Source organism: Ischnura elegans, chromosome 13 (genome assembly GCF_921293095.1).
Source record: "Ischnura elegans chromosome 13, ioIscEleg1.1, whole genome shotgun sequence".
Classification (NCBI taxonomy): domain Eukaryota; kingdom Metazoa; phylum Arthropoda; class Insecta; order Odonata; family Coenagrionidae; genus Ischnura; species Ischnura elegans.
In genome coordinates, this window is record NC_060258.1 from 7,935,954 (window position 1) to 7,946,467 (window position 10,514).

Consider the following 10,514-nt stretch of genomic DNA (forward strand, 5'->3'; position numbering starts at 1 on the left):
CCTTTGTGATCATTTCATGTCGCGGTGATTTTCCAGCGATTACACCCAGAAAAGCCGTATTTGCAGTGCCGCCAATATTCTCCTGGTGAGACGTAAGGCAAATGTTTTATTTTTCTTTCCTCTGCATGTGGAACTGTGTACTAGCACTCGTTCATTACGCAGGTTTGCTTTGAAAATGAATACGTCATCGCACTTGCGTGTTACCTCATTTGTTTGGGGCACTAGAGTAAGAGATTACTACGACATAATGAACTATGAATGCATATCGACACTTGTTGATGTTCTTATCGGATGTAGGATATCTTTAATGGGAATCCGAAATCTTCCAGATGTGACAAGATGACAAGAAATTTTTACCTACTATCCGAGATTTCAGTTGCAGCTAGTGGGCGAAGTAAAAGTGTCAACGAAACACATTTGTATCCGCGTTACAAACATACAATTTGCTATAAAAACGAAATGATAACATTAACTAAAGCCTCATAAGCGAAATTAAGCAATCAGTGGAAATCGTACCTCTCTAATGCCATCCATTGGAAATGAGCAATACGGTGATGAAAATGATATTTCTCGATAACCTCTTCAGTTAAAGGTATGAATTTAATTGATATGCGTTGCAGGCCTTTCTCAAAGCAGCAGCAATTACTTGGCAGTTAGTAATAACCGTTTCAATGAAATATAGCAAATATCATCCAGCACTGCAATCCCTATGCAACTTTTCAAAGTTATAGCCAAATAACTTCTTTTTGGTGACGAAAATGAGGAAATATGGAAGGAATAGAGAAGTGGTATTACCGTGGTGTTACCTTATAAGATCGTAAATTGATTTACGGGAGGAAAGAATAGCTCAAATGTCATTCCTGAAAGTGAATGTGATAAGTGAAACCATGAATATTACAAAAGAGGGTCGTCAAAACGTCTCCAAATTAGAGGTCGAATATTGTTTTTAAACGGGTTTACAAAAGTCGCCACTCGCGTCGCTGATAGACAAAGTGATCTTAATTTCACCACGTAATTCGTTGTAACTAGGTGTTTTAACCGAAAATTAAGTACTTGACAATGTGATCTATGAAATTCCCATTATTTCAAAGATATGTTTCGCCATTACAAGCAGCGTACTCCAAAATATTTTAATAATGGATCGCATTGCTCTCGTCACCGCGTCGCGGAAATTTTTCAAAGCCTATTAAAATGCGATTGAATTGGCAGCAGAAATTAGCGAGGAATACTATTGATTGAGCTTCCTGTGTATAGTCTCCTTGGGTGAAACAAAAGAAATACGATTTTGTGAAGTGGTATGTCATGTTATGTGGGGGATGGTGAATTATTTGTTCACGTATATTTTGAAGTAATGGTAATGAGGCTTGGAAACGTATACAACGCCAGTTTTATCGGTTTAAATCTTGTGGGCAAACGCCAGAGTGTCTTATAGTTACTCGCGGCGATGTCGGAATATTGCGCAAGTTTAAGTTGCACTGTATAATGTAATCTCTAGTGCGAGTGACACAAATGTTCCATTCTCAAATCATAATCTCAGTGTATTAATGTACGGATATTGTATTAATATTACGGAGAATTTCTGTTTATTAATAAACCGGGATTATCAACGACTATTTGTAAATGCAACGAATTAAAGTGGAGTTCCATTGCTGGAAATTAACCCTGTTAAATGAAACACGCGAACGAAAAATCAAAGATTGCCATTTGTACTTTATGGTTAATGATGCCATTACATATGGTTTTCTATTGTATATACCACCAGAGCGATTATAGGACCAACTCTATTTGTGGTAACAAATTCCGGGCGAATGCTAATGACATTTGGTTAATGTGTTCGGTAAACTAGTTGTTCATTATCTCTGCATTCTTTATGGAAATACAAGCATCATGCAAACTTTGAATTATTAAACCTTTTCCGTTTTTGAAGTACATAGCAGGAGCCTAATATCAGTAACGTCATTTATTACCAATCTATGTATATTAAACTAATTGACCAATGTTAATGAAAAACAATGTCGCGTAGAGAGAGAGTGGTAAACTTGTTTCATTTAAAGATTTTGAAATGCTCGTATCCAGAGAACTAACCGTTGAAAGCGATGAACGTGAGTTGTTATTACACGGACAACATTGAACGATAGTGACGCATATTAGTATGGAATTCCTGCATTGAAACCAGTTCTTAAGTACTGAGAAAAGCTTTGAAATATGCAGTAATATGCAATGAATATTTAATTGTTCGTACCAGTATTTTACAGAATGGCTCGGTGATTGGTTGATTTTATTTTGCTCTCTGTCCTAATGAAAAAAATGTAATGGTAAAATAATTTGTTAAGTCATTTGAAGATGTATTTATATTAGAATCAATTGCTTAAATGTGAACCATGTCACTTTTGGAATCATATCTATTTTATAAGAACAAGCTATGCCTTGACTCTCAAAACTTTAGGCAATCACCTTAACAATATGTATCCGCTTCATTATTCATGATGTGTGGATGCATATTATTACAAAATACATAGTGATATTATAATAGTACAGAACACTCCTACTCAAATTAGAAAGGGTGTTCTGTTCTTTTCACAAAGATAGAAACTAGGTTATATATTCCAAGCAGAATTAGTGATACTTTTCCCAGAAGACAAAAGAAAATTTATCTCATGCATGCATATGCCAAAGAACTTCTCATTTTAGTAAGGGTGTTCTGTTCTCATAAAATATATGTTAATATCATAATGTTAAATGAATTTTCCCAATTTAGGCTCATAAAAGAATGCGAATTCGTCCATCAAGTATATTAGTTATACTATATGTACTTAAAAACTGCTTATTGATACATTAATTAACGTTAGCTCCAAAGTTCTATAGAGCCGCAAAAAACTTATACATATTATGTCATGTTAAATAAAATACCATAAAGTAGCCAAGGTCTTTTAAGTCCATGGAATCGTTTGAGATAACATAAGGACTATTTTCCAACGGGGATTAAATGAAAAGGTAAAATAGAAATTCGTAACCATTAAGTAGGTGAGTGTGGTGTCAGTCGAACCCCAAAAATTTGTATTTAATTACTAATGAATTTCGACGTTTGTTTAAAATTTTCATCAAACAACTAAATTGGTACATTGTTTCTAAGCATATTTAATATTTGTTTTAGAATATTTCATAGTTGATTCCGCATAAAATTGGTTTTCTTGATTGACCACATTTTTGCATACCTTATTCATGTTAGCATCATTCTTATGGCCGTTTTACACGGAACACGGAATTGCGCAATCTGACGTATGTGCGAAGGCAAAGTCATGATAGCGTCGTGTAAAGCAGTGAATTGCTGCAACACATGCGAGAATGCGTGGACGTGAGATTGCAAAATAGCCCCTGTTCTAATTTCGTTCATGCATTCGCGCAATTCCTTGCCATTTTAGAAATTAATGCAGCTCTAATCTGCGCAATTCCGTGCCCTGTGTAAAACGGCCTTTAGGATGTAGTCGCCTATGATTTCCAATGAATTATGCCTTTATCCTGAAGACCTTTTCCGGTTTGAAAACGCTTCCCTCCAAGCCACTTCCTCAGTTCAGCGTAAAGATGGAAGTTACACGGCACTACGTCTGCATTTCATAGGCGGGTGATGGAAAATGTCCCATTGAAATAGGGTGCTTTCCTATTATTTTTTTATTGCCTAAATTGAAAGATTATTACTCCTAGAGTATGCTTTTATATTTTTAAAAGACCATATCTATTTTTCGAGATTAAATGAAAAGTGAAAATTTTCAAGCACGCGAAAACACGACGGCTAAGTACCCCTATGAAAAAATTATATAAAACTTTTTCAAATTTTTATACATTCTTATACATTGCCATGGCAATGTATAAAAATTTGAAACAGTTTTATACAATTTTTTCGTAGGGGTATGAATGCTTGGAAAAGCATGTGTGACATCGTTCTGGTTCCGGCTGCCGCAAGTGAGGTGATTTTGGGGCGAGGCTTTGAGCGCTGATACGATGAGGGATGCTAGCAGGTAGCGCAGTAACCTGGTAGCAGGTAGCGCTTGGCTTAAATAAGGATTATTAATACCCTATGAAACGAAGGAAACTTTCCGACCTTAGCCAGTTTTAATAGGTGATTATTAAGACATGTTTCCCTGAGCTCTGTTCCTCATGCATGCATTGGTAATCTCAGACGATGTAAAACTCCTATCTACTTGTATAGAAACTAGGTCCCTGTGACGTCACGTGGAGTGGCATCGCATGGGCGCCAATATGGCCTTTTTCAAATGAGGATAAAAATTTACATTTGCCATTCGTCTAAACAGGGATTTGTAAAACCAAATAATTTGTATATAATGAATAGACTAATGGTGGGTAACGAATCGCAATCAATGCCTTTCGTTTTCTTTGATGAAGGAAACTACCCTATTGCTCAAGGAGAAGTTGGGCTGCATCAGCACTGAGATGACAGGCGTTGCCATTGATCAGAAGTCTCTTCTTTTGTTTTGAATGGGAATGGAAGTAAGTTCCTCACTGTTTCATATTTTAGCCACAGTGCATTGAAAGTTTCTCTTTTATTGGCATGAAGGTCAAGACATGTCAATGCTGAAGCCATTCGGTGAGTTTTCTGGATATCGTTCCGCAGTGCATACTTTGCAGGAGAATCAATTGAGGCAGTGTAGTCAATGAGATTGCTACTAAACTTAAACTTACGACTTATGGTCAGAATTGACTTGAGCTTGTGGTATGGAGGACAAGCAATTGCCCCTACCTGAATAGTGCCTGCCAGACGTTTGTATTGCATTTTTGCATGGCTATCCGAGGTTGAAAAAAAAAAACGAAAAAATGTTTGGTTCAAATAAATAGATAGTATATAGGTATAAATTATACCATATTTCTATTTATTCTAGAAAATGTATGAAATTACTGTTCACTTATCAAAAATATATTTTATTTCTTTTTTTTTAGTCTGATGATACATATATTCCTTATTTTTACAGTTTTCGAATTGCCTTTGGGACGCCCCCCAGTTTTGTTCAATTTAGCAAGAAAATAAATCATGATAATTATTTTTTGCTAATGGATACCGAGAAAACCTGCCGTCTCGCACTTAAAGTTTTTGAAATTTTGGTATTTTTGGGTGTTTTTTGGACATTAAGTGCAGATGATGTCAACCTCGGATTATTCTATCACTTTTTTGTCTCCTACGACGACTCGTTAGACGTTTGCAAAGTATCACCTCAAATTTGTTTCATTTCTGCCCTTTGGTTCCCGAGAGTGAGCGTGCACCACCCCAGTCAGACACTTTGGGTGGAACGTGGGAACTTGCTCTCCCCCTTTTATGACAGTTGTGGCTATGCAAAGTCATAATGTTAATTTCGGGACCCAACGCATAGGGTCTTAGGCCTTACCCTAGAAATCTGGGAGCAGGTACCAGGACCCCTCGTATTGTATTACCCCTCTTAGTAGTCATACAATTGTTCATTCAGTCAGTTTACAACATAAATACATATTACTTTCTCAAAAATTATAAACTAAGAATAGGGTGGTTTCCTTCATCAAAGAAAACAAATGGTATTGATTGCGATTCGTTACCCACCATCAGTGTACTCGTAATATACAAATTATTTGGTTTTAGAAATACCAGTTTAGACGAATGTTAATGGCCAATTTGAACCTCATTTGATAAAGGCCAGATTTGCACCCATGCGATGCCACTCCACATGACGTAACAGGGGCCCAGATGCAGTCAGGAGTTTTACATTGTCTGAGATTACCATTGCACACATGAGGCTCAGAGCTCAGGGAAACATCTCTTAATAATCACCTTTTAAAACTACCTATTGTCAGAAAGTTTCCTTCATTTGATAAAGTATTAATAATCCTTATCATCATTGGTAATCATTATTTATTCTCGCGTTTTTGCATGCTTGAAAATTTTCCCTTTTCATTTGATCGCAAAAAATAGAAATCATCATTTAAAAATCTAAAAGGTTGAAATGTGTACTACTCGAGTAATACTCTTTCGATTTAGGCAATAGAAATGTAATAGGTAACCACCCTATTAATCAATATAATTCACCAGGAGAAATTAAAGTCGAGATATATTTATTATTTTTTTCCCAAATCCCTCTTTTGCTAGTTGTTATATTCCAACACTGCCGTTGACAACTTTTAAGGTAGTAATTTTATATTCATTCTGTTTCTTTGCAGTCAATATTTCATCCTTTCTTGACAACACTGAGATCGTGTGTTACTCCCCACCGACTGTCGCCACCACGCCTTGTTTCCATTGGCAACTTCCTGTCTGTTAAGTCCAACTGACTCTTGCAACGATTGTTTCAACTTCCTGTCTGCTAAATCCAGCAAACGCTTACAACAATTGTTTCATTATCTCGCAAGGATGACGAGCAACATTTCTGCCGTAAATTCCGAGGCATTTGTCAAGGAGAGGCTCTTTGCAGGGCTGTCAACTGGATCACTGCTGCAGCACAAAGACCTGATGGACATGCTGAAGGACGTGGATATACGTGGCATGTGGCAAAGAACGCCTTTGCACGAGGGAGTGAGACTCGGTAATGTTGGATTTAATTATTCTCTTTAATTATACTTTACTTTATTTAATTATTCTCTTTAAGTCGTAGTTGTGTCTTCGACTTATTGATCTAATCCGGTAACTAGTCAACAACTATCAGCTCTTGACAACCCTTTGCTCATTTCTTTTAATTTCAATTAGCAATCGATTCATTCATAAACTTCAACAGTTTCCCTTGTTGATTCAAATTAGCATTTCGTTGAAACAATTACTCAATCTTGTTTTGCTTTATCCAACTTGAATTCACCTTTTAACTTCTCTGTTTTACAGTCCACAACTTGACTCTTTTTCACGTTTAACGAAGTGCCTGCAAGCCCAAAACCTATTGTACTTAATTATTCTCTTTAATTATACAAGTCGTTGTTGTCTCTTTGACTTATTGATCTATTCCTGTAACTAGTCAACAACTATCAGCCCTTGACAACCCTTTGCTCATTTATTTTTATGTATATTATCAATCGATTAATTCAAAAACTTCAACAGGTAAGGCTGATTGGGTTGAGGAGCTACTTTCGAGAGGAGCTGACCCACTACTGATGGATGACAGTCGCGAGAGTCCTCTCTCTGCGGCTCAGGAGATGGTTCGCCTCTTCCCTAAAGACCCCCACCGCCTGCAAGTGCTCAAGTTGGTGACGTTGGTGCACAGAAGGGATGAGGCAATGGTGCAGCGCCGGATCGTATCTCCAAGTGCCCCAACCGCCAGCCTTCTCCATGGAACATCGTCCGAGGTGTCCAGGTCAGACTCTGAAATTGCGTCTCTGAAGACTTGTGTGGACCCGTTGAGGCAGGAGATGAAGTCTCCTGTCGCTCAGGTGGGCCCTTCCGTGTCGGAAGGGAAGGACCAAACGCGTGGACATTATCCGCTTTTGCAATCCCACGAGGCGGCCGAACCGTGGACCGGGGAGAGTGCGACCGTCGCAGCGGCGGGTCTCGGAACGATTGTGCTTTCGTCCGTCGCAATTGAAGAGAGGCACAAGTGCATCGAGGGCATGCTGGGAAAGACCCGCATGGTGCAAGGGGACCGATTCGATAGAGTCCGCTGGTTTTACGAGCGGATTTACGATCGGGACGATTTCACCGCCTTGATGCTGAAGCACCTGAGTGTGGAGGCTGGGGTGAAGGTTTTGGTGGACAGCGAGTCCACAAACATCGGGAGGATGAAGCAGAAGTGTTACGATGTGACCGGGCTCATGGAGAAAGGCAAACGTTTGACCGTGTTCGCCGATGTGGAATCTGGGACCGTTTATTTTGGTGCGGGGGAGGGATTTAGCGACGACTTGGTCGCTGGTTGGTTTGCAAGGGCCCTCTCTCTGCTATCTCAGATGCTTCTGTTCGGCAACAAGGGGAGGCCGTACGAACGAGGAGATTCAGAGAGTGAGCACGAGTGGAAGAAAGTGATGGATGAGGTGGTGGAGGAGAAGAGTTGGAGAGCATTTATTTTGGACAGGTGGATCCTTTATGCATACAGTAAGATGTCTGATTTGGCAAAGGACTGTTACATGGCAGCTACGGTTCCTGGGATCATTGCTCGGAGTGGATCCGCAGCGGGAAGATATCAGCTGTTGGACTCTGTGCCTCTCCTCTTTGCGTTCTACTCAAACCACGTGGTGCCGAAGATGCTAGCCAAGACTAGGGTGAGTAGCATTGATTGGTGATGAGTGTTATGCATACTTGAAATTTTTCACTTTTCATTCAATCGGGAAAAATAAATATCATCATTAAAAAATCTAAATGTGAAATTCATTCTCCAGGAGTTATAATCCTTCGATTTTGGCAGTAAAAAAACAATAGGAAACCACACTATTGAGAGATCTGGGTTTGAATCCCGGCTAATTCAAAGTTTTGTGTGAATAATGAACTTTACAAGACATTAAAGTGAAATTTTGTGTTATCCGTTTTTTTCCATTTTTCGTTCTCTCCCCATCAAAAACATGAAAATCCGAGTCGGTGGGTGTCATTTGGTCAAAATATTGGTTGATTTGACATGGAATGACCCGACAATGATTTTTCGCGTGCAGGATATTTTTCAGAATTTTATTATGAATTAGCCGAAAGGGTAACAGGGAAAATGGGGTAGTTCGTTAGGGTGTGAAGCACTCTGTACGGTTTTTCACGGAGATTCCAGATTTTCATGTGGCACATGTCTCAACGCCGAAATCTGGGTTTGAAAATTCGCCCATCACGACAATGTAAAATTGAAATCGTTTATTTCTCGGAATTGTTTCGACATATGAAAATTCCAAGATAGCCAAAAAATTGACCAAAAAATCCTCCACCTTATATGTCAAGGAATTTGTCGTACGATTATTGCAAGATGCTCAAAAAAATTCTTAAAGTTTTCCCATAAGAAAAGCATTGGAAACGTTAAAACATAAGAAAAAATACTAAATATCAATTGGTCGCAATGAGAACCATACCAAAAAATTAACCAAACAATATAGTCAATGTCCATTGAATATCATGTTCCTCAGACGTCTAAAAGTACAAAATGAAAGCAAAAAAGTTTTAGTCCCGTAAGGCTTCCATGTTAATTCAAGTCGATATATCTCGAAAGTAATCGATTTTTTTTAAGTTTTCAGATTTTTCCTCCCGATGAATTTTTTTTTACTTTTACGTCCAATAAGCCAAATATCCACACCTATCACAGTTTGTGCTGTGAATTTTGATGAATCTATGGAATTGCAGCTTTATATATTCACGTTAACCCTAATACAATGCAAGGAGAGTGAGTCTCATGGACTCATCGCATCACATTTTTGAGAATTTTATTAAGTTATTGAAATGTCAGCATGTTGTAAATTTTTTTACTTCTTCTAATTGTATATTTCCTTTGAATTAGAGTAATTCAAACTTCTTTCGGAATTAAAGTTACTTAAAAAATAATTTTTTTCCCTGAATTCCCACAAATCCGGGCAAGGTAAGTCTGTTTGCACGAAATCTAAAAAGTAATGTGCATTTTACAAATATTTGGTTTGAATTGTCAATATAATGTAAGATTATCACTATGTACATGTAACAATAAATGTTTGGTGTTTTATGCAGTGAAAACAGAAAGAATTAGTCAAAAGAGTCTACTGTACTCTCTGTTTGACTATGTATGAAATTAATTAGTAATGTAAAACTTTTGTTAAACAAAAAATAATCAGTTTTATGTTAAATGATTCTATAGTGCACAAAATGTACAAATTGATGTGAAAAGTAATATTTTTCACTGTTTAATAGTTTAAATTAAAAGCATAAGTTAAAAGAGTCCATTGGACTCACCTTGCCTGATTACGTCAGAAAAATATATTGCCCGTATTAGGGTTGAATGAGCATTACAAGACATTAAACTGAAAGTCTGGATTGTCGGTGTTTTCTGATTACTCGTACCATCTCTCCCCCATATTTAACCCGAATAATCGGGTGTGTGCTGTATTCAATCTCTATTTTCTACTTTCAGAGCAATGATGTGGCCTGATGGACATTGCAGAAGAGATAACGAGGGAGTTCCATAACCAAAGACGAGATTCATCTCCATCGCTTTAGCATTTGGGTCTTGGCTTCCGGGCGTTCCTCCGCATTTAAATGTCCATAAGTGTCGACAGTTTCTCCAGCCATCCTGCTGGCATCTTCAGGTCAGAAGTAGCGATGCATAAAATTTGGCCGTATTATATAGGTACCTATGGGGATCAGAGGTCGATTTTGATCGGCTGGAAATCAGGTGGGCTCTGATTGGTCATTGAAAGACCCTTTTAAATGTGTTGGCTAATATGTAGCCGTCTTATCTGATGCAGTTCTCAGGGTGCTTTGCTATCTCTATAGCTTTTCGGATTAGCCGAGGATAGTAACGGCTTTCATTACACAAGACTTTAGGCTTATCGAAATCCACAGTGTGGCCATTGGAAGACCCTTTCTGACCTGAAGACGTCAGCGGGATGGTTGGAGAAACTGT

The 10,514-nt window shown here is 38.1% G+C and overlaps 1 protein-coding gene across 3 annotated transcripts; it reads left to right on the forward strand.

Moving 5' to 3' along the window:
* On the forward strand, nt 1-10,088 carry LOC124170313. Of its 3 annotated transcripts, none has more exons than XM_046549022.1 (4): nt 1-92; nt 6,199-6,560; nt 7,064-8,214; nt 10,023-10,088. In XM_046549022.1, exons 2-4 carry the CDS (start codon nt 6,389-6,391, stop codon nt 10,038-10,040), a joined length of 1,341 nt encoding a protein of 446 aa, XP_046404978.1. In that variant the 5' UTR covers nt 1-92; nt 6,199-6,388; the 3' UTR covers nt 10,041-10,088. The 3 variants fall into 3 exon arrangements, with proteins under 3 accessions (XP_046404978.1, XP_046404979.1, XP_046404980.1); XM_046549023.1 differs by having other exon boundaries at nt 1-85; XM_046549024.1 differs by lacking the exon at nt 1-92 and adding an exon at nt 1,333-1,837.
* Nucleotides 10,089-10,514: the final 426 nt, after the last annotated feature.